Source organism: Natator depressus, chromosome 2 (genome assembly GCF_965152275.1).
Source record: "Natator depressus isolate rNatDep1 chromosome 2, rNatDep2.hap1, whole genome shotgun sequence".
In the NCBI taxonomy this organism is placed as follows: domain Eukaryota; kingdom Metazoa; phylum Chordata; order Testudines; family Cheloniidae; genus Natator; species Natator depressus.
This window is the reverse complement of record NC_134235.1, coordinates 57,693,492-57,718,298: the sequence shown is the minus strand read 5'-3', so window position 1 is coordinate 57,718,298 and position 24,807 is coordinate 57,693,492. Positions and strand designations below refer to the sequence as shown.

Below are 24,807 nucleotides of genomic sequence, written 5' to 3'. Positions count from 1 at the left end.
AGTATGCCTTACCCCTTCCTGGAAGGCCCCTTCTATTGGTTAAAATTACATGCCATTCATCCTTGACCTCCGTTGAAAATGCCAAAAAGGGTGCCCAGTTAGTGCCAACAGTGATATGAAGAAATGTCAATAAGGAGCTCATCTCAAATAGGCCACTTAAAAGCAACGATTTTCAGTCAAGCCCAACCTCGGCAGGATTCAAAACATTGTTCTAGGAAAGGATTTGAATCTCACTGTCAGGTATGCGCCATCCAGTCCCGTTGACCACTACTCTGAAAATTTAAAAATAAGATTATTAAACTGAAAAAAGCGACCATTGTCCTTTTAAAAATTACAGATAGATCCATCCTCTTCTGTCATTTCAAATTCAACACACAGATTTGAGTAAATAAAGACACAACAGAAACACATTGAAATCTCTAAAGCCATGTAAAACCCGAAGGCATTAAAATTTATTAAATGATGCAATAACAACAGAATTCTTTATTTACAATAGCATTATTTAACATCAAATAAGCAAATAGCATCAGCAAAGCAATATTAACTTGCATAAATGTATTTAAAATTTCTCTGAATATATCTACCTTTGCATAAACTGCTCACACTAGAAATACAAACATCAATGCAGGTGAACAAGGTGATGTTCAGAGTCAACTCGCTTTGAAAATAAATCACAACCTGAAACACTGTAAGCTTTCTCCTGAAGAACCATAGTTTATATATTGCTTAATTTTACCCTTGTATAATCTTTTCATATACACACATCTCAGATGCAACTTGATGGGGAACTGTACAAATAAAACCCACAACTGACAAAAAGGGGAAAAAAATTAAATGACAGTAAATGTTTGAAGAAATGTGTCCATCTCTATTCAGCAACATAAAGGTAAGTGATGATACACTTATTCCAAAATTGTACACAATTCACTATACAAATATAATACATCAGACAGCTAGGTAGGAATATACAAGACTTAAAAACCGATCTAAGGCATTATGCTAGATTTTAGCATTTTGAGGTTCTTGCACATAGCTTTACCTGTAGTAAGAAACTGAAAAGATTTTGTTTTAGTCTACAAAGAAACACCAGGGAGAAAATTCTAATTAAAATCAAAGCCACTACAGTAATTTTCTTTTGTGCAGAGAATGCTTTTGCTCTTCGGCAGCATACTACCATACAAATACTAGAAAACTTGAAATTCACACCAACAATTAATGGCTTAAGTTGCATTTCAAAACTGATTGTGTATCTTTGGGTTTTGCAAGTGGAGCTGTGCCACCCATTTCATGTGTTAAGCCCATATGAACTCCATTTTAAAACATATATTAAAAAATGCATTATATAAACTGCAAAAACATTGCTTTCAATTAATACAGGCCAAAAGGGAAATTGGTATGGGATGAAATTTTAAACTTTGAGTACAAATTAATTCATTGTAGCAAAACAGCTCACTTCACTTTTTAAACTTACCACATTACATGAACACTTAAATGGGTCATATGACCAAGTTTATGTATGTATACTTTTCACATTATGTGCCTTTCACATTTAGTAATATAAGTAGAACACTGATTATTTGTTCTGTTTAACAAAATCCAAGCACTTTCTCCAACAAATTTACTGTGTACAGAATGAGAAATACTGACAATGAAGGGAATTGATTTGGCTATTTATTTTTGTTTCTACAGTGATCAATATGATCTGAAGATTCCTTCACTCACTTTTCTTTTTAATTAGCTAGTCAAAAACTCAAAACACCAGAACCTAATTCTGAACCAAAGTAGTAGGTATAATCTCCTTCCTTTTAAAATGGCAATGGGAGATGAAGTATCATAGTCACAAATCAAGTATAAAGATTTGCAGATCTGTCATGAATAGGGACAAATTTAAACTAGTCATTTTGTCCACAGTGAAAAAGATTAATCTATTCAAAGAAGCTAGGGTCAAGCACTGAAAAGGAATACAATACAAACAAAATTAGTTTAAAACCCATTTACATTTTGTGTTGTGTAAAGTTAAAGTCCCTCTAATTTATACAATTCTTATATAAATAAATCTAAATCAGGTATATAATGTATGTTTAATAAAAATGTCGTCATATCAATGAGAATATGGAGCTCAGAATGACAACTACTTTAAAGTTTTCCACCAGAGCTAAACACGATGGCTCAGTTGACTAAATATTTCCTTTTAGAGTTTGACATACAAAATGGTAACTGCAGAAAAGTGCTGTTTCCCTGTGTGTTATGAGTCCCTCTGAGTGGGAAACAAATGGATTTGCAGATTTCCTTGATTTTCAGGAAAATCCTTCCATGGGAAACAACACTTTCAAATCATCTTTAACATACTTTCTTCGGCTTTGTATAGCGATCAACAAATACTTTGTACATTTTAACCCCCACCATTAATAATCAATCAAATTACAGGGAAAGAAACCTTCCACTCCCAAAAGGCATGGCTGATGAGATATTATAAAATGCATTGCATTTTAAAGGACATCAAAAAATTTGAGTTCAGATAAGAAAGTGTGTGGATTGGGGGTCAGAGGAGAGAAATAGGAGGTCAAAAACGTTGTCAATTTCTTGGTATTTCAAGTCCTCAGAAACTGATGCCAGTTTAGTAAAAGATTATTCCAACCACAGTGGGCAAGAAAAAAAGCCACCTTAACAGTGGCTTGTTTAGTAACAGTTTCTCTAAGATTCATTAAGAAAGAATATAAACATACAAAAAATCAAGAATTGGTTCCTACAGTGGCTGCATATAATATAGGTTAGATAAATGACTTTATGAGCAGAATCACAAGTTGAAAAGTCTCAAGCCTACAAATTAGGTCTAATCAAGGCATTGTGATCCTTTACAAAACACTTTTTCAGGAGACACACACGGCTATGAAGATATCTAATTTAATACTGAAGTACCTCATTTGGAATCAACTCCACAACATGTATACCTCACAAAAAATTATACAATTAAAACACTTAAGTTCTCAACTTAAATTATTGCTTGTTTACATATAAAGTGGATTTTATGTACCTTACGAAACTTCCTCATAGTCCACACTGCTTTAAAAGAATTAAAAACGCATGATGGTTAAATCTGTAGTGATATCTGCCATAAATTTTAAACAAATAATTATTTTCCTAGCTAAGGGGATGGGGAATGGAAATTAGCATATTTTAAAGCAGGTGCCTTTAGTTCTTTTTGATATTATGCCCCAGTTCTGCCACTACCATCACCAATAAATGCATTCTCATTGGAATTCATTGTTCAACAACTGGTTACGTACAACCTAAACTGCAGGTAACAAACCTGGGAAATGAAGGGCTTACCTGTTCTTTTATCCTATTAGAAGAAGAGGAGGAGGAGGAGGAGGAAAAGAGGACCAGGAGAGGCAGGCAGGCAGGAATTTAATTCCATAAAAAGGTAATGCATTTATATTTTTGGATTCATGATTTGCACTATAATTTTTTTTTTTAAACCACCACCAAAAAAGCCCCTAATGAACAGCCCTCTCACGGGATGTTTTTAGCCTGTTCTACAACTTTAAACCCATTCAAAATTGCTCTGTATAGTTTTCTACAAAGGTCCATCTTTTCTATCTTTCCTAAATCAAACCAACTGATTAACTGTTTATTTCCCATACATTGCCCACACTCCTCACTAGCATCCAACCCACTCCCCACCCCAAAATGCAGGCCTTAGTTCAAAACACTGATTTTCAGATGGAATTGAATCCTTTGCACCAGACTGAGTAGCTATGGAAAACAAAAAGCAAGAAACCAAGGTCCAGAACTAAACAGGAACAGAACAAGAGCATGGTTGTTTTTCCTTAAATACATACATTTAAATACATTCAATCTGACATGGTTTATGAAAATTGCCTGTCAACATTTACTTCGCAGGAGAGATCTAAGTTGCACTAAGGTGAATGCAGTGAACAGACTGAGCAACTGTCTGTACGCTAGCTTCAGACTGTCAGAGAAGAGGCTGCTCTTCCAGCAACAACTGTTTTGACTCCACTCTGGAAGGCAGAGCTGAATCCTGGCTGCAGCGTTTAGCTGAGCTTGCTCCAGTGGAACTGGCTGGCAGGTATGTTGGGTCAAAACAGATCGATGCAGGGCTTCAGACTGGTACATGTTTTGGGCTGGTGAGCCCAGGCAGCTGAAGAAAGGAGCAACCAGCAACCGTCAAGGTCAGCAATATTTCTGAAAAAAATCGGAAGAGGAAACAGCCATCAATGAATTCTCTCCAAGTGCTTCATGGATCGTGAGAACACAAGCAAGAATACTAGACATTGTACACGTCGAATGCATTTAAAAATACCAACCACCTGTACAGAACTCAGTCAAAATATACAACGTACAAGCCGTTCAAACATCACTGAAGGAACCCATTTTTCAAACCTGTTGAACGGGTGTTTATGTTTTTAATTATCTGCCTTGTGGGCTTTACGGCCCCACTTTAGCCCCTAGGCAGGCATGGTACATTAAACACTGCTGGAACCAATGGGAGTTTTCACAGGCTTAAAGTTCTGCAAAGGCTTAAGAGTTTTGCTGGACTGTGGTTAAATTTCTGTTTATGCGTGCACGGACACACAGAGAGAAAATTAGGTGGCCAGCTTTGAAAATCGGTCCCTACAGATTTGATTTCAGTTGACAAAGCAAGGCATTTCGTGTGTGTGTGTGTGGGTTGATACTGTATGGACTTTCATCTTTCAGGCATGTGCAGGCAGAGCTGCCAGTGAAGTCAATGGGAGTTTGCCTGCATAAGAACTACAAGTACTTAAATCATTCGGATCTGTCTAAACAATGCAGGCCTCATAATCATTAGGATCACCCAATATTTGGAGACTATGGATAACAAGGTTGTTTAATGAGAGAGTTTACCTCAACCCTGAAATCTGTGGTTGTAACCAAACCCCTTTATTCACAATTTTCTTGATGTTTCACTTTTTTAAAGTGTTATAAAATTAATAGAAAAGGAGTGAGAGAAAGGAAAAGTTTCAACTAGCAAGGCACAGAGTTCAGGGCTTCTTCGGATTCAGTAGCCTGGCATAGTAAGCAGGGTTCAAATTGGGACTGATTGTGTCCATCAGTGACCTGCTACCTTTTTTTGTGTGTGCAGGGTGGGGGGGGGGGGGGATTGGAGAAGGGATGGGGCATCCCAGCTCTCCCTTATGTTTTGAAGAAAACACTGAAAACATTAAATACATGCAAAGCGGTGCTGTGATGTTTGCCCAAACTTGCAGAGAGCCTGAAACAACAGCACTATTTACCTCCATTGGGTATTAACACAAATAGCCAGCTACAATAATTTAAACGTCAATATTGTTAAATATTTCACTGCTGCTCACAGCATATAGGAATGGAGAGGGCTGATCATAGAATGAAGATCTGCAAAATCTAGTGAGAGTGTCATTTCATTTTGATACCTTGGGTTGGTGGCACCTGGGAAAGTATCCTCTCTTTCTTCACAGTTTGACCCTCTGAGATGATAGGCAAGAATGGAAAAGGGGAGCCCTGGGGGGATATATGAATCATCAAGGGGAAGTTAATCCTGCAGAGCTCAGTGGCTGATGAGCCCTGGGCCCCCTGAAACTGAAGTCTGGTCTGTTTGGTTATGGTTTTGGGGCTACACAGCTTCCTCTTTGGCTCAAGTAGCTGCTGCTACTCCCTCTTGGGGACGCTGTCTATGGACACAGGCAGGCGTCTTTGCATCATTTACGCTTGGGTCACTTTTTCAAACTCTTCTTTGCAACCATGAGGGCTGGAAATAGCATTTTCAAATGAAAGCTTAGATTCTGAAAAGATCACACGCCTCAGAGAGCCAATGTAAGGATCCATGGGGCTAGAACCTGGGTCTGTGCAGCCACAGTCCCACTGTGCCACCTCCAAGAAGCACCATGGAGATTAGGCAGCGCAAGAAGTACAGCCCAAAGGGTCCAGAGTGACAGCATGCTGCAGTCCTCTGATTGGTTAAGCACACTATTTAACCCTGGACGGTGGCTCAGGAAGTTGTCTGAGAAGACTTCCAGACTGTACATTGCTTTCTGGTCTTTAGCCTCCCAACTCCAGCCTGACTCTTGCCTCCTGGTTCCTGCCTGGTAACTATCTCTGATCTCTGACCCAAACCTAACTTTGACCCTGACTCTTACTTATCAGTCCCAGCTCGAGTGATACCCTGATCCCTGCTTGCTGACTACTGCCTTGTGGACGGTCCTCAACTTGTGGACATCAGCCCAGCTGGGACTGTTAGATCAGACCACCACCAAAGTCTGGGTACTTTACAGCCAGGGCCCTAGGTTTGTGTCTGTTCATCAATCCAGCCCTGCCTGTGGGTATAGCTGAACTTCTCTGAGGGGGAGTCAAGCCTGAGGAGCCCAGTGGAATCCAACAGAGCACAGGTGATCACACTGTGAACATAGTATAATCTATTGAGTGAAAACATCACACACACTCCCCCCACTTGAGCCCTGGGTATTAGGAGTTAACTACGCTTTGGCGGTTATTCTTAGTACAGTGACAGCGTACACTGCAACAGTGTTAGCACATTATGGATGCAAAATACCAAACAAAAGTAAAAATTCATAAGGAATCACTACACTTTTGGTGTAGCCACTTTGCTAAGTGAGGATTTAAAAAACATTGCAAAAAGTACCCAGCCCACATTGGGACAAATTTATTCTAGTAACACCAAAGGGCTTTTGCAGAGAATGAATTTGTTTCATTATGACATAATAAAGATTTAGCCATGTGAGTAGGAAAAATATATATACAAAAGGAGAAAAATTATGGATATATATAGCTGTCCAACATCTTGAGAGATGAAAAGAGATGTGACAAAGTTGGTCCATCAGTGGTGCTCAGCAATGGTATAGGAAGAAAGCCCTATGCATGAGCGGCAAACCTTCCCACAGTGGCTACAGGTCCACTTGCCAATACGATGCTATAGCGAGGAGGTGTGGCTTCCCTCAAACGAGGAGGGAACACTGCAAGCCAACTGGTGGGCGGAGCTCCACACACATGAGGGACGGAACAGGAAGGGGAAGTATAAAAAGCCAGCCCAGAAGCTCAGTTGGGGGGGAGCTGCTGAAGGAGACAGACACTTCTTCCCCGCTGCTGGAGTGGGAAGCCAAGGAGAACCGTTGCTGCCCTGGAGACCAGCCTGAGCTTCCAAGAGCCCTGCCACTCCTAACGCTGAGGAGCTGCTGCCGCTACCTTTGGCAGTGTATCTCAGGGAAACTCAGAACGACCACTGGATGCAGGTACACCTGAGGGGGAGAGTAGGAAACAGCCCAGGGAAACCAGGCACCAGTCTGGTTGACACCTGGCCTCAGCGTGTTGCAGGAAGATCCCCGCTGACCAATGGCGGGCCACTCCGGCACCGTTACTGCCCTGGGCTGGGACGTGGTGGAGTTGGACGGGCCCGCATCCCCCCTCCTACCCCACCCTGAGGTGGCAGTACTCCCCCTCCTTAGGCCAGGAGGCCTACACTCCTCAGACATCCGTACCTTAGCTCCACAGACTGCGTGGCGCTCACCCCTACCTGAGCTCCATAGACTGGACTGGTGCTGCAGCTCTGTCTGACTCAGTCAAAATGTGGGCAGGAAAAACTAAGGCATAAGGAGCTGTGGATCTCGGTTATAATCTCTGCCTTTTTGTTTGAGCATACAGGGATGCCCATGACCACCTTTAAGGCTCTTTTTAACAGCTATGAACTTTGTGTGATGTGGTGCATGGGTTACAAGACTGGAGACTCTGTGCAGGCAACTCTATGGCAAGAGTAAGCATTTTTTCGCCTTCCTCTGTAGTGTGGGGCACGGGTCACTTGCTGGAGGATTCTCTGCTCCTTGAAGTCTTTAAACCACGATTTGAGGACTTCAATAGCTCAGACATAGGTGAGATGTTTTTCGCAGGAGTGATGGGTGAAATTCTGTGGCCTGCGTTGTGCAGGAGGTCAGACTAGATGATCATAATGGTCCCTTCTGGCCTAAATATCTATGAATCTATGAATCTAAAGGAATGAATAATATTTAATGCATGTTATTTCAGTGAGCTAGATCTGCATAAAGTCTAACAAGTCAATTCTTCTAAGAGTGAGGGTATAGGAAATGTGGAGGCTTTGATGAAAGATAAAAGGAACACTAGAGGTAAGATTCGGTAATTAACACAGCAGCCACTAGATGGTGCTTTGGGATCATACTACAGAAGAACAATCCCTGCTTAATATATGGTATTCTGACTGCATATTGAAAGTTTGAGGGTATTTAATCATTTCTGATTTAAAGTCTCCTCCTGGGCAAGGACATTTCTACTGATACTGACCATTTTTTCATATTTGTGTGGGTTTCCACTGATTTGATATTTGGATCACACAGAGAAAATATACTTTGTCTCCAATCACACCAGGTCCGGGAATATCATGTTTGTTGTAACAAGTTTTCTTTGAAGCCGAGGAAGGTTATTTTCTAAGAACCACCTTCCGGTGAGGGGACACTTACAAAATCCACCTCATTTACCTGGCTACAGTCCAAGAGGACTACAGTAGCTTCTCTTCAATACTACTACTGCCTGGAATACAAATCAGTTTTGTCCCAAGTATGTGCTAAGTACTTCATCAGCTGGAAATTTGTGCTTAGTCAGCTCAATACCATCACTCTCCTTGAAGCAAGTACTGTCTATAAGGTAACAACTTAAATAATACTTGAAACTGTTGCCCTAAGTACAACACAATGAAAAGAGGAGTAACACTAAAACAACATTACACTTGAAATGGGCTAAATAAGCAGCAGTAGACATACAAACCAGCGGTGTGGCCTACCGCCTTCATCTTCTGCAAATACTTGTATCATTGCTCCGTAAAAAGCAAATCAACTATGAATGAAAGTTTGATGAACTTAATTGTCTATTTGTTACCTCAATATATGTTAATGGAAAACTACAGAATACAGATGTAACACACCATTTGGGATTTAAACTAGGATCCTTAATATAGATGTCACCACCAGATACATTAAAAATAAATTTACTGTAAAAGCCTTTTTAAAAAAAAAATACTGTCCAGAGAAAGAACGATTAAGTCACTGGTTATCAAAAAAGAAAAACTACTAGTACCCGAGCTACCTTCTGCTCCTTTAAACAATAAGACACCTGCACACACATTAGTTCTTCAGATATTCATGGTTTAGTTGACTCTGTGTGTGTGTGTGTGTGTGTTATTTCTTACCCGAGATGCATCTCCCTCCTGCTTTATCATATCCATTCCAGGCAGCTGGTTTGGAAAAAGATTGCCTCCCCTCATAGCAGGATCATTAACCTAGTTATAATGAGATATTGAAGCAGATTAATTCAAAACTATGTCAGGGAATTTGAAGGGAATGTAAAAAGAGAACATTAGAAACTAATAAGCCATGTTCCAAATGTACACCATCTCCCGCCTCTGGAGAGAAGCTAGGGTCAGTAAAAATGACACTTTTCTTCCTCTGAGAGAGAGAGAGAGAGAGAGTATGTGTGTGTGTGTATCTGAGTCATCTTATCTTACTTGACTGACAAAAAAAAATTCTTTCCCGGTATTGTCATCTTGTACGTGTTTTCTTAACCTGCTCTATTTATTAAGTTGGTGTCATTCTAAGAGGAGCTGCCTGCTGGGAAGGGCTTGAAGCTATAAGCTACCTGGTATCTTCCAAATCTCACTGACAGAAGCAGTTGTTACTGCTGCACTTACACACCACAACACAGCTTTTGGAAGGAAGCACAGTGGGTGCTGCATCCCATTAACAGTGATTAGGGAAAATAAGTTTTCTGTCTTTCCTCCTCCAGAGCCTCCTGGCTGCTGGGAGGATGAGGTTCTTTCACTACACTACCCTTCACCATAGTCTTGGCTGCAGCAAGGGGAGAAGAGGGCTCGGCATCCACTAATCCCTTAGCCCCCCCTTCAGCGCGGTCTCTGTTGCTATTCATTGGTTTGCCAAGTAGAAACAATGCTATGAGCAGCAACATGGACAGTGGAGCATTTGCTCTAAAGAACCAGGAAGACAATCCTGCATGGTTTACAGGCAGTTCACATTCAGAAAGTTGTCTTTTCCACTAGAAGGGTTAGAAGCTTAATAATTCTTAGCATGAAAGTTTAAAATCTGCTTAAAACCAATTGACGGTCGAAGCCCCTACACTTGTCAGGGAAGGTTTTCCCATCTCAACGACAAGCAGGGGAATGGATTTTTCAACCCTTTATTGAGAAATTAAAATTCAGAAAATACTGAACTGTGCTATGCAAAGAAAGGGCCTGGAGAGGGCTGCAACTCATTCTTGTGTGTTTGGGTTAAACAACTGCATTTGTACATGAAGAGTATTTCCTTTCATTGACAACTGTGCAGTAGAAGATTTGTTACAGCATGCAAAGGCTGAATGTGTGAATTCTTTTCTATTTTGTTCCGAAGTGCAGGGAAGGAACTGGGAAACAATTTAAACTGCAAAAAATCAAATCACATCCAAATGAATCCAAAACAAATATTTGTAACAAAGAAAGCAATATGATTTATGTGTGGGTAAGATTTATATTGTCACTGCAGAGGCAGTACAACTATGGAAAAGCAAGCTGGCTCTAGTCTGCCTTGCACAATATCAACACAATCATCAGTCATGTTCCAACTGCAGAATTATTATTATTGCCACTGGTGATGCCAGCAACTCTAGTTTGCAGTGTTGGCAGTTAGAAAAATAATTTTTAGCTTTGTAAATGAAGCACATTTTATTGGGAAATTACTGAAAGAAAACAAACCAAAAATATAATTTTTACACAGTAACTTTTCTGACGGCAACTGCCATTTAATCAGAGAAACAAGGTGACATAGAAATTAATAATTTTTACATTTAGCTGAAGGTTCTTCCAGAGCATTAGACAGTATTTTACAGATGATGCCATAAAAAGACAGGTCTAATTGTGTTACCAAATAAAAGCAAAAAGTGGACAAATCTGCAATCCTTTTGCTCTGAAGCAAGTTACCATGCCTTCCTGGCAACTGAGCTGAACCAGGGGGAACATTCGCAATATGATGTCTCTAATCATTTCCTGACTCCTTTGTTTGATTCTATATGCAGGATATCCCAGATACCTTGAAACAATATTTTGAAAACAAATTCTTAGCAAACAGCAGGCCAGTTTTGACTTTGGCAGTAATGCATCTGTGTGGACTAAGAAAGTTAACACTGAGCAGAGCAAACCTTGAGTAGACAGCTAGTTAATGGTTCATTTAACATATTGCAAAGTCTCTCCTGCACAGCTGCAGAAATTTTAAGCTGGTTCTCAAACATCCCAGTAAATAAATCTGTACGTAACTCAAAATTCCAAACAGGAATCACTACCCCATGCCTTAAACAACAATAGGATGGTTTGGCAAAAATGGGTAGAGGGAGTAGAGTGGAAAATCAAATCTGTAAAGAAAGCTCTGGCCAAATAAACACTTCCTCCCCTTGAACCCTTCTTCCTACCTCCTTTAGTATTGCAAGAAATTGCAAACAAACACTTGCTCTGCCTCAGTGGTGTGGAAGGCAGACTTTAAAAAATGTTGTAATTTGTGAGACTGGGATTTTGAAATAACCTTGAAATTCTTGTTCCCCAGATAATGAGAAGGTTTAAATGTTTATTTTGAGTACTATCAACAACCAGAGGGTTGGTGTGTCACTGATGTTAATAAAGAATAGATGGAAACCCTTAGGACTCATCTAATAGTATAGAGCTCTGGCTTGGAGAAGTGACATTCACTTAGATGAAAAAAGAAGAGAAGACCTTCCACCTTTCTCTCACTATTGTCCCCTTCTAATCTCTACTCCCATCTTCCATTGCTTTAATTAGTTTTACTGCATTGAACATTATTTGAAACGTGTGTGTTGTCTAAGTGAAATTTTAGTCCCCAACTACCATATTTAATGTGTGAATTTCATCATGGAGATTCGCATGGACAAAACTGAAAGTAAGATGTTATTTTACTGGTTATGTACATCTTAAAGGGGAAAAATGTGTTCTGCGTAACAGCCCCAAAGAAAAGTACACATGTAAAGCTCTTCAGGGTGTAAGAACAGACTTTTTGATTACTGAATTAGATACCTGCCTTAGCTACATTACATCATAAACAGTGTGAATTTTGTGCTCATGACAGATGCCAGATTAACAGTCCTTGAGGCTGAAGTCCTATTTATCCATAGAGTAGATACAGCATGGACAATGACAGCTTAATTGTCTCCAAAACTACTACTGTGGCAATGTGCCTCACCCTCACCCGCAGAAAACAGCTTTATGCCCATTCTGTCCATGGCTCCATTGCTGAGATGATTAACAAGGGAACCAATAAGTGTCAACTGTGCTGTGGAAACCCATCTACTGGGAACTGAACTAGATCACCAAATTCATTCCACAGAAGCTGTGGAGCAACTGAGCAGATGCTAACTATTGTGGAGCTGGATTTGAATCAGAAATCCAGATGTGAAAGGTGCATTAGTCATCCAGTCCTTTGACTGCAGAGCTAAAACTGGTGCTTTTCTTTTTAACATACCATTTTCAAAATAAGCTAGCTGTTACAGTCAATCTCAACTTCCCAGAAAAACTACAAGTCAAGTAAATCCTCTAGCTGTGGTCTCAGGTCCTTAAATTCTCACCTGCTCAGGACCCATGGAGGACAACCCTGATGTAGGCACAGAGGTCGCTGAGGTCATGCTGATCTGCCCTGGCATCTGGTTCATGTTGTTCATGCCACTTGTGTTGGTTGCCATGGATACACTGATGTTCATGTTGTTATTGTACATGCTGGTGTTTGCTTGCTGCCCAAAATGTGGAGGGGACTGTTGTGAAAACATGCTATAACAAGGAATAAAAAAAGCAATGTGTCAGACTCAGAATGCTGACACCACTAAGAAATCACTCTTGCAGAATTTTTCTCAGACTAAACTTTATACATGCAATATACACTAACTTCCAAGGACAGCTGCTTTGCAGGCATCAGCGGGCTATATTTTCAAACTTGAAGGTCTGATGTCTGTGCACAAAAATGCATGCCTTTGTCCACATGCAGAATTAATGTGTCTGACTGTACCAATCTGTTGCGCATGCATAATAGCAACTTATATGTCTTGCTTGCTCCTTGCTACGTATGTCTAAAGCAGCTTAGGATGAGGAATTTTTGGAGGGGGATGTAAAATACCAGTTCCCCCCCCCCCCAATTATAATCATCATAGCAGAGGGGAATCAAGTATATTTAGCATCTGGACTGGTAAGTTTTCATGATCATTTTGCATGCCTATTGTAGGAGGCCATTTGCACACATGAATACCAGATTTGGATGCATGATTACAGCAAGTAGACTCAAGTGTACATGCAACTGTGCAGAAATTTTTGCTGACAGACTTCAAGCATAAGGTTTTGAAAACTTGGCCTGCAGAGCATAAAGTCTAGGGCAGACGTCTTTCACATTCATGAACAAGACCTTGGAATAACTGAAGAACCAAGAACCGTGGAAGATCCCCTCCCAAGCCTTAAGCAAAATCCAGTGCGTGTACGAGCAGAACTTCTCATCAAAGTGAAAGTCACATTAAAGCTTTTCCCCACTTCTTATATACATTACACTATTTACACATCAGTCCTTTCTCTGCATAGTACACAGGCACTAAAGCAGTATAACTAAGGCATCTTTATTAGCAGTAGATTATTAATACACAGAATAAAACAAAATTTAAAAATTACATAAGGGGTCTATTCTAGTAGAACGAGTGTAAGATGTCTAGTAAGCAGGGTAAAGACAAAATGTAAATACTTCCTCTTGTGAACACTAATTGACATAAATACAAGGCAGAATTTAATAATGAAATTATGGCATTTGTATTTTTGTAGATTTACCTGTTTCCACCCATATTCCCTTGTGCCCACCCATTCATCTCTGTAGAGGACTGGTAGGCAGGAGTAGCCTGAGACTGCTGTATCATAGGACTCTGGGTATGAGCCATTCTTGGGGACATCAGTGGACTCTGGGGAGTGGTAGCCCCTGTGAAGCCTGGATCAGGTTGTTGACTTATTCCTAAAGAATGAAACAGGATTTTTAGTCACTGTACATTGTAAACTAGTGCAAACCAAAGTCCCGATTTTGCAGAGGTATCTACATGGACATGCCTTTGGATATCCACTGGAATCCACATGAGTGGACTCTAACACAGGACTTGAGTTAACATCAGGACATTACCAACTAAACACTACACACATAACCTTTTAAAAAAATCATTTCACAGCTGCACTTTGGCTAACGGTATTCCCTACTGAAGTGACAAAATGGAAAATCAGCCTTTTGTAGCAATCAGGTCCATTAAAATAAATAAAAGCCATTCTTCTTCAGACCTCTATAAAAAGCTTTCCACTGCAAAAATATTGTGCACTAGCTCCTATCTACACCGCACCTAAAATCACCTTCATTATGACACCATCTTTTAACATATATACAGTGTTCTTGTAGCCATGTTGGCCCCAGGATATTAGAGAGAGACAAGGTAGTAGATGAGGTAGTATCTTTCAAAAGCGTGTCTCTCTCGCCAATGGAAGATAGTCCAATAGAAGATATTACCTCACCCACCTTGTCTTCTCTTTTAACATTCAGAATCAAATTTTCAATAAGCTTCTGTACATTTTCATAACATTTGTGTCTGTGTCCTTTCGTGCATGCAAAACAGGTAATGTCATTTTGAACGATTAGTTCATTTTGCACAGGTCAGAGCTTGTTTATGTGCAAAGATTCACTGGTTTAACATAAGGTGTGATTTTACTGATTTAGAAGGCTAAACTGGCACAAAAGTCTGCATGGACACATAGGGTATGTCTGCACTGCAAATAAAAGACCATGGCACAGTCCCGGATGGGCTGGATCAGTTGACTTAGGTTCATGGGGCTTGGGCTGCGACGCAATAAAACTCCAGTGTGGATATTTGGGCTTAGGCTGGAGCCTGGAATCTGAGAGCCTGTGAAGAGAGTGGGTCTCAGAGCCCAGGCTCCAGCCCGAGCCTGAATGTCTATATTGCTATTTTCGGCCCTGCAGCCCAAGGCCTGTGAGACCAAGTTAGCTGATCTGAGCGCCAAGATTTGGTGCCGAGGGTTTTTTTATTGCAGTGTAGACATACTCTTATTTTCTTTTAAACCAAGCTTTTTTTGCTTTACTTTAAGTCAATCAGGAACAGGTTTAAACTAGACCAAAATAAGCCACTCTGAAAATGAGAAATAAGAATATCCACATTGGAGTTTCCACTGGCAAAACAAAATCAATGAAAACTTATGTTTAGACAAGCCAATATATATTACAAAACGTGTCAAAGGTACCCGTGCATTTCAAATCAACATTACCAAACAATTACAAATTAACAGAATGTAACAGAATTGCCTGCTGGCCTTCACAGTGTAAAACTGCTCAGAAGGCTGAATGAAACATGTACTGCAATATTCGACATTGCAAGTAAGTTCACTAAACATCTCTATTCTTATAATATTTACAACAAAAAGAGTTTAAAAATAAACTAAAACATTTTGTGATGTACAGAAAAAATGAATCTCCACCAAATACAAAGACACCCATTAAAACAGTTCGGTCCCAATTTTCTCCCTCACCACAAATCTTTATAATTTTCAATCAAAATGGAAACACGTTATTATCTGAATCTTTGCCTGGACTGTAATAAAAATTCACTTCTGGCGACCTGTAAGTGTGGAAATCCATAGTTTACAAAGGCACACGCCCGGTCCTATCCATAGTAAGTCAAAAGAAGCCTCCCACAGGGTATTCCTTTCCCCAAAAAACGAGCAGAAACTGTCTTGTCAGATTATACTGTATGCACAAATAGATAGTTTAATGCTCAGAGAGGAAGTATGGTCCAGTGAAGAGGACTCTGGACTGGGAGTCAGTAGACGTGGGATCTACTCCCAGCTTTTCCACTGACACTGTGCATGACCATGGGCAAGTCATAACTTTTCTGTAGCTCAGTTTCCCCATCATAAAATGGGGATAATAATGCTTAGTTACCTTTGTAAAGCAATTTGAAATCAACGGATGAAAGGCATGATATACTATTCAGTAGAAATGGGTGTCAAGAATAACACATCGAACAAGAGACAGGAAATAAAAAAATTCAGCATGAGGTAGAATGAATTTTTGTTAGTTACATCAGTGGAACATGCACATAATACCTATAACTGTTCATAGAATATCAGGGTTGGAAGGGACCTCAGGAGGTCATCTAGTCCAACCCTCTGCTCAAAGCAGGACCAATCCCCAATCAAATCATTCCAGCCAAGGCTTTGTCAAGCCTGACCTTAAAAACTTCCAAGGAAGGAGATTCTACCACCTCCCTAGGTAACGCATTCCAGTGTTTCACCACCCTCCTGGTGAAAAAGTTTTTCCTAATATCCAACCTAAATCTCCCCCACTGCAACTTGAGACCATTACTCCTTGTCCTGTCATCTTCTACCACTGAGAATAGTCTAGAACCATCCTCTCTGGAACCACCTCTCAGGTAGTTGAAAGCAGCTATCAAATCCCCCCTCATTCTTCTCTTCTGCAGACTAAACAATCCCAGTTCCCTCAGCCTCTCCTCATAAGTCATGTGTTCCAGACCCCTAATCATTTTTGTTGCCCTTCGCTGGACTCTCTCCAATTTATCCACATCCTTCTTGTAGTGTGGGGCCCAAAACTGGACACAGTACTCCAGATGAGGCCTCACCAGTGTCGAATAGAGGGGGACGATCACGTCCCTCGATCTGCTGGCAATGCCCTTACTTATACATCCCAAAATGCCATTGGCCTTCTTGGCAACAAGGGCACACTGCTGACTCATATCCAGCTTCTCGTCCACTGTAACCCCTAGGTCCTTTTCCGCAGAACTGCTGCCTAGCCATTCGGTCCCTAGTCTGTAGCTGTGCATTGGGTTCTTCCGTCCTAAGTGCAGGACCCTGCACTTATCCTTATTGAACCTCATCAGGTTACATGGGAAGAGAAAAGGTCAAGGTTATGCAGTCGTAATAAGCTGATTCTGACCTGTCCGCCCCCAGAACAAACCTGAAGACTGCTTAGTTAAACACAAGGGCATAATGACATTGGCTGCTATATGCATATAAGTTTGGAGATAGGGAGGGGGAAGTCTTTTCTGATACTAAGGTAAATTCAATTAACTAAAAGTCAACAGTAAAGCTATTAATTTGACATTAATATATGCACAAAAATATTAGAAGTTTCATACCTAATGTTAACTAATCTCTCAAGATCAACACATAAAACCAAATCTATATACTGATGATACAAAGGGATTATGAACAGTTTTGCTTCTAAATGATTTTTTACACAACTTCACTCTGTCCACCAATCCTGACAACAATTAGCATATTTTTATTCATCTCCACTGCTGGAGTATATATTGATTTATTTGTTTTGATCAGAATCCAAAACCTTTCAAGCCCCTTTGTATAAATATAACAATATTTATATTTGAGTGTATTTACACACACTTCTGCCATTCAGCAGAGAAGATCTGCACTCAGAGAGAAGGTGGTACCTGAGCTGAGAAACTGGCAGGTATTGTTCTGTCTTTTGGGACTCATGACAGGCCCAAAGTGTCCTCTCATATTTCCCATCATTCCCTCATTAACCAGATTCATCTGGGAGCCATGCAAGGAGCTATGAAAGAGGAGCTAAGATCCAGGACTGGGGGACGCTGGGGAGAAAGAATTGGTGAAAGGTGTTGGGGATGTAAGTCCAGTACCATAGTTTGGAGGAAACGGAAATTGCTGTGCGTTTGCCTGCGGAATCCGTGGGTTGCTCATGGTTGCTGGTATGCCACCAGAGGCCACCATGCTTGGTGACATATTCAAACTCTGTCCTCGCATCATCAGAGTCCGCTGTTGCACCTGCTGTTGCTGATGTATCTGTCGTTGCCTCAGGTGCTGGCTCAGTATCTCCCTCTGCCTCTGGGCCAGCATCTGTGCATTGATAGGTGCCTATAGAAAAAATGATGACTGCGAATTAATACATAATGTTAACTACAAAGGCATCTCTATCGGAATGACTCATAAAATTCAAGTTCCTTTCCTCACCATATGCCTAACTATAAAATTAGACAGAAGGTAAAATTCCTAGCATTACTTCTGACATGTGGTGAAGAATTTCAAAACTGAAACAGAGATTAACACACATAATTTTAGTACTAGAAGTTTAAGATTACAAATCATTGGAATGAATTGTTCCACTCAAATTGCCTTTTCCCTATGAGGTGAGGAACTCAGGTTAAAATGTAGATTTGTCACCATTCCTTCCTCACTCCCAGGAACCAAATTACCACACAGGTTAGTGATGGAAAAGGACCTTAGGAGTGCAACTTCCACAAGTTGTTTTTGTTTTTTAAATATGGAAATAAATACTCTAACTTAGGGTTGTATTGTTTTGTTTACAGTCTCTGCCTTATCATTTCTTGTATATACTATGTATTATTGACGTATTTAAATTGAAGAGTCTATGATTCAGGATAAACTAAACTTGGGACAAGTGGAAAACGCAGTGAACAAAACAGAAGTACCTACAGTACTAGCTCCCTCACCTGTGTGGGTACTCCAGGTCTCAGAGACAGGTTCATATTGGAGACGCTGCTGATTTGATTTATCAGTGGCTGGCGATTCTAAACCAACAAAATGAAAATGAAGGTAGAAGAAGAATGCTAAACAAGGGAACCCGCATGCAAAAGGAATACAAAAACAAATTCTGCATGCCTTGTAGGTTCTGGTGGACAGTCTCAGTTAAGTATTCATTATTTTAGCTGCCCAATTCCCATTAATGTTAAAAAAAACCCTCATGCTTCAAGGAGACAATATGCCATATGATCTATATGGTATAGCAGTCTGAGAAATTCCAAATGCAATGCCTTTATAACTCCTATCTCTTATGTACTTATAATTAAATTATTAGCATTTTCTCTAAGCTAGAATTTATCCTGATGTTTAAGCTGGAAATGTTCTTAATGTAATGTGCATGACATTTTTATGTTCTATGTAAGACATGAGAGGCTACTGTCCTGTTGTACTAGGCACTGCTGGGGCCTCATCGGGAGAATTGTGTCTAGTTCTGGGTGCCACACTTTAAGAAAATTGTAGACAAATTTAAGGGAGTGCCAGAGGAGAGGAACAAAAAAATGAAAAAAAGTTTAGAAAACCTGACTTCTGAGTAAAGGTGAAAAAAAAAAAAAAAACACACAAAAAAACCGGGCATGTTTATAAAGAGAAAAGAAGACTGAGGGGGACCTGATAAGAGTCTTCAAATAAGTTACGGGCTATTATAAAAAGGACTGTGATCAGCTATTCTCCATGTCCTCTGAAGGTAGGAAATCTTTCTAACTATAAAGCTAGTTAAGTACTGGAACAGGCTTGCAAGGGAGGTTGAGGACCAGTTAGACACACACATTTCAGGGATAGTCTAGGTTTACTTGGTCTTGCCTGAGTGCAGGGGGCTAGACTAGATGACCTCTCAATGTCCCTTCCAGCGCTACAATTCTATGATTTTTAAATTTATATCAGCAAACAATATATGGCAAAAGGAATGGTGAATTAAAATGGTCACAAACTTGAAACAGTGACAAAAGAAAGCATTTAGGAATCTGGCAGCAATTCAAAAAACAAGTATATGATTAGGGGTCTGAATACAACTGAATAGAAAAAAAGTCCATACATCAAAAGACATCATTATAGCATTGCACAAAGGGCTAGTGAGACCAGGATTTGAGTACTGGGCACATTTTTTGCATTATAAAAAAGATAATGACAAGCGGTAAAGGTGCAGAAGAGGTCAACAAGGAGAATAAAGACACTATGTATTATCTCTGTAAAATTCATTATGGCCAATATTTCTATTTCAACAGTGGAATTCAACAGGAATAAATATAATAGGGAACACACTTAAGAATTAGACTATTCAGAGCTAGCTAAATCCAATGTATTTACTCTATATTAAATTACTATAATCTGACTGAACCAGTGGTAGATAACATATAAGCATAGAATACCTGCTGTGCTTGGAGTCTATGTTGAAGCTGAAGTCTCAGCTGATTTGGCTGGTTCTGCACTATACCAGTAGGCCTGAGACCAGGCCTAGGTTGCATACGCAGTGTTGCGTAACCAGGCCGCTGTCCTATTGGGTGAAAGTTTGGGTCCTGCATGGGTGTATAACTACCCTGGGCCATTTGAGCCTGAGATGCATATTGTTGAGTGAAAACTGGTGCCTTTTGTTCTATTATGATGTTGGATTCCTGACTTGAGAATGGCTCTGGATCTACAGCTTGGCTCTGCAGAAACATACAAACCAAATGTATATAAACACATAGTAAAATATACTTCTGAATGGGATTATTCCAGACTAAAAACCCAGTCTTCCCACAAAAATCTTCCATTATTAAAGGGACACTGTACAGACAAATTTGCCCAAAAAGACTGGTAATTTTTTTTAACTGATTTTTTAAACAAAACTTAAGATCAATAGAATTGTTTCCATGACTTAAAAAACAAACAAGCAAAAAACCATTGCAACGGAAGGAGAAATTCTCTGCAGTCTTTTCAATGCAAACATCTCAGCACTGTGCTAGTGCAGGAGAACTGAAAGTGAAAATGACTAGAGAGTCTAAACAGTGAGGACTAGCTTATTTTTATCACTGAAACTGGAAGAAATTCAAAGAGTAACAAATACACAAATAGTGAAAGACAAATTAGATTTCAAAAAATTTTCAGTGTTATTAAGTGGAGTTGCCATTTGCAATACAAATGTCTCAGATTTTCAAAGGAGCCAAAGGCAATTAAAAGCTCAGTTCTCATTTTAATGAGGGATGAGCACCTAACTTCCTTTGGGTATGTCTACAAACAGCTTTTTACCTCAAGTTAACTGACTGCCAATTAATGCAAAGCTGCTGACGCATTTCTAAAGGCTATTCTGAACATTCCCCAAACATTTGTTCCAGGTTACAGTCATTTGAAGTTTACCTTAGACTGCTCAGTAGTTTACCCTGGAAATCAATTAACTCAAGGTTAAAAATCCTAGTGAAGATTAAGATTTTATCAATAAAAGCTAGGACTTTCAAAGGCGACTGTTCTTGTTAACATCTTAAATTTAATAAAAAGGAGGACTTGTGGCACCTTAGAGACTAACAAATTTATTTGTGTATAAGCTTTCGTGAGCTACAGCTCACTTCATCGGAAGCTCACAAAAGCTTATGCTCAAATAAATTTGTTAGTCTCTAAGGTGCCACAAGTCCTCCTTTTCTTTTTGCGGATAGACTAACATTGCTGCTACTCTGAAACCTTAAATGTAATAGTTTCCTTTAAATCTGTAGAAGTCTTAAAACCATTTCCACGGAGACACTCATTAATAAGAAATTCATATAATTTCTCTTCAGATAAATTGTTCTTTTTCACACTGATTCTTTGGTAGTGCTCTTTAGGCTACTCACTACTACATGAACTCCTTATGAATACAGAATGAAAGTTTCACCTAATGAAATGTTCACCAAAATCTTATCCCTAATGAAGCACTGTACTCAGTATTCTATCAGATATCCACAGGTGTATCTTTCTCATGTCCCGTTCAGGATTGTATTGACCCTATTTTACCATTTCAGAGTCCATAGATAAAGGAACAGATGCAGAGAAAGACAAAGGTCATATCTGAAATACAGGGTTATTTCAGAGGTACAGTTCTGACAAATGGGAAAAGAAATGGCCATAGTCGGTTACACAGATGAGCAACAAGCACCAACCCATCTCAGAATGTTAAACATTTATACAGGCAAGACTGACTGCTTTGACAATGCAATTTGAATTAAAAAATTGGATACAAGACTGAGCCAAGTACCAAGTCCTATTTTTTCCTAAGCCTTTACTATATTTCTATTTGTATTATTTTAATTAGCATTGTGTAACATTTTTGTATTTGAGAAGAACTAACAAAGTTACTAAAAACAAATGTGGGAAAAGGGATAAAAAGAACAGATTAAGGGCCCACTACAGCAAGGCATGTAGGCACAATTCTAACATTAAACCAATATTGTTTTAGGTGGTTATGATGAAATCATCTGTTGCAGGTGGAATATAGAGCCCTTAACTCAGGTCTTGGCACTTAAATAAAGGGGGAACTAACTTGCATGAAATCTGTTTTACAATTAAAAATATTGGCAATTTTTAAAGCTACACTCAATTCTTTTTACTGATTAGAACATTAAATTTTGTTGTTTTCCAAACTGAGAGTGTGTGTGTATAACACATAAATCTTTACCTCTCTCACTTTAAAGGGATTTCAACTTTTTAACTAGTAATTTAGAATTTGATAGTATCAAGTATACCTGGCTAACCAGTTCTGGTATTCCGAGAGCCCTATCAATTTCTTCTAGACCATCAAAATTCCTTAGTGCCAAATAAAGCTGATCCAGGAGAGTTCCCTCATCACTTGGTGACTCTGATGAAGGATGCTGGCACAACAAGTCATCTGGTGAGCTGCCAAATGGTTGCCTGTGAAGACATGAATATAACCTTGGTAAACAGGTGTTGGATGAAGAGTACCCACTTCATGTGGATAAATGATTATTTCTCACAAATGGAGCTAATGAGTCTTATACTACAGGTGACAATTATTTCCATAGCTGCAAATTTTCTTTGGTAACTTCTTCTCACTGCTTAATACCCAAAGAAACACTTATACAACTCTCCCTTAAGTCACCGGGTGTTGCATGCATGTATCAGAAGGAAACACAAATATTGCCAGAGATATTTTTCAGAACTAACTTCACAGAATGGGATCAACAAATGAATATGGAAGTCAATGTAGAATCTATTTAATGAAGACAGACACAAATCACTTAGCTAAACAAACAGAAAAGGAATTAATTTTTTTTTACTAGTAACTCCAAATTACATATACTAGATTAAAGATACTACCATGAGCAGATATAAGGACAAAGTCATTATAGAAAGCTTCCTTAAGAGTGGAACTCACTCTTATTCATCGCCCTTGCCAATCAGACCATACAGTCAAAGGGTAAAATTCACCCCAACTCACCATACCAAGCTCAAATAGCTCAAGTTTTGTGCCAACAAAGAGAACAAAGGAAGACTTCCTCTACTCCAGGGGTTCTCAAACTGGGGGTCAGGACCCCTCGGGGGGTCACAAGGTTATTATATGGGGGGGGATCCCAAGCCATCAATCTCTACCCCAAACCCCGTTTTGCCTCCAACATTTATAATGGTGTTAAATACATTAAAAAGTATTCTTAATTTATTGGGGGGGTGGGTCACACTCAGAGTCTTGCTATGTGAAAGGGGTCACCAGTAAAAATATTTGAGAGCCACCGCTCTACTCCACGTCACAGAGGGGCAACAGCACCACTGAGGCAACAGCCCCCTTCACTGTGAGGTAACAAAACCACGCACCAGTGGATCCATCAACAACCACTCTTGCCCAGGCTAAAAAACTTTACTTTGCAGGGATGTATATGTCCTGATTCAGCAAAGCAGTTAAGCATGTTCTTAAATTTAAACATGTGTTTGAGTGTCACTGACTTCAGTGAAAACTTAAGCACATGCTTAATGCTTGATCGAATTGGGCCTTAGAATGGGGATACCAAGGAGACGGGCATTCTGTCATGTGCTGACTCTCCAAACCCTGTTCTCCATCCAGTGGAACTGCACTTGGCAGGCAGGCACCCTTACAGCTGCAAAGGCAGGAGGAAGTTTTATCCCCAAACTGGAAGATCGTACTTATTTAGAAATAAAACTGGATTTGAAACATTTCATCTCCAACTAAATACCATCTCTCTTCTGGGTAATTCACACAGAAATTTTACAGGACCTTTTACAGCTTACAGACATATACAAACACACTACAGAGGATGCAGCCTGCTGGAACTGCAAGGTCACCCGAGGCACTACCTTACATATTGCAAGGGAATGTCCTGTCAAAGCAATTACTGAGAGTCAATGGCAAGCTTTTTGTCAGACTTTGTGGGGGAGGGAGGGGCGAAAACAGATCTACACTATACACTGATACTCTTGGCACATACCTCACCATGCACCCAGCTTTGAGAAGATATAGAAACACTGTTAGCATTATGTTAGCTTCCATAACGAAATTATTATTTGCCAGTAGGAGTCTAATCTTCACGCCACAGTGAAGGCTAAGAGAAATACTGCCAGACTACACATCGGAGAAAAAAAACATATTCCAGGGAATATGACCAATTGGATACCCATTCACTCAGCAAAGTAATAAAATATACTAAACAGCACACATATATACACTAAACAGCATTTTACAACTTTCAAGCACTGCATGAATATAAACTTATTAATCATATATAGAGAAAATTACTAACATTCGCTCTCCCATAGAATTAGAAATAATTTTAGGAGAAAAACAATAGAAAAATCCTACAACCTTTATCCAAGTTGATATCAAACTCAACAGGTGACCTTGTTAAAAAAAAAGCACTCCTGGAAAATGTATCAATGGGAGTGGCCAAAATTAAAAAAGAAATTGTGAATGGATATGAATATATACAATGAGAAAACAAAAATAAATCAAAACTTTGAATGTCAAACAATTAGAATTACTTACTGATAATTCATCTATTTTGTACACACTGATGCTAAGCTCAACTCTTATCTATACAAGTGTATTCTTTTCTCAATAATTAATTTCATAACAAACTGTATGATATCTGACTCCTGATAATAACTAATCAAATTATTTAAAAAAAAAAAAAGACAACTCA

The 24,807-nt window shown here is 39.5% G+C and overlaps 1 protein-coding gene across 3 annotated transcripts in view; it reads right to left on the bottom strand.

The window, feature by feature from the left end:
- Window positions 1-425: 425 nt before the first annotated feature.
- The window catches only part of NCOA2 (nuclear receptor coactivator 2), a 251,838-nt gene continuing 227,456 nt past the window's right edge, over window positions 426-24,807 (bottom strand). For all 3 annotated transcript variants that reach the window (XM_074944251.1, XM_074944252.1, XM_074944253.1), the window contains 8 exons: window positions 22,384-22,549; window positions 20,062-20,340; window positions 18,607-18,684; window positions 17,776-18,010; window positions 13,886-14,063; window positions 12,652-12,850; window positions 9,227-9,316; window positions 426-4,206 (listed from right to left, as the gene is read on the bottom strand). In XM_074944251.1, the coding sequence (XP_074800352.1) occupies window positions 4,195-4,206; window positions 9,227-9,316; window positions 12,652-12,850; window positions 13,886-14,063; window positions 17,776-18,010; window positions 18,607-18,684; window positions 20,062-20,340; window positions 22,384-22,549 (1,237 nt within the window). In that variant the 3' untranslated portion in view covers window positions 426-4,194. The remainder of the gene's footprint in view (window positions 4,207-9,226; window positions 9,317-12,651; window positions 12,851-13,885; window positions 14,064-17,775; window positions 18,011-18,606; window positions 18,685-20,061; window positions 20,341-22,383; window positions 22,550-24,807) is intronic.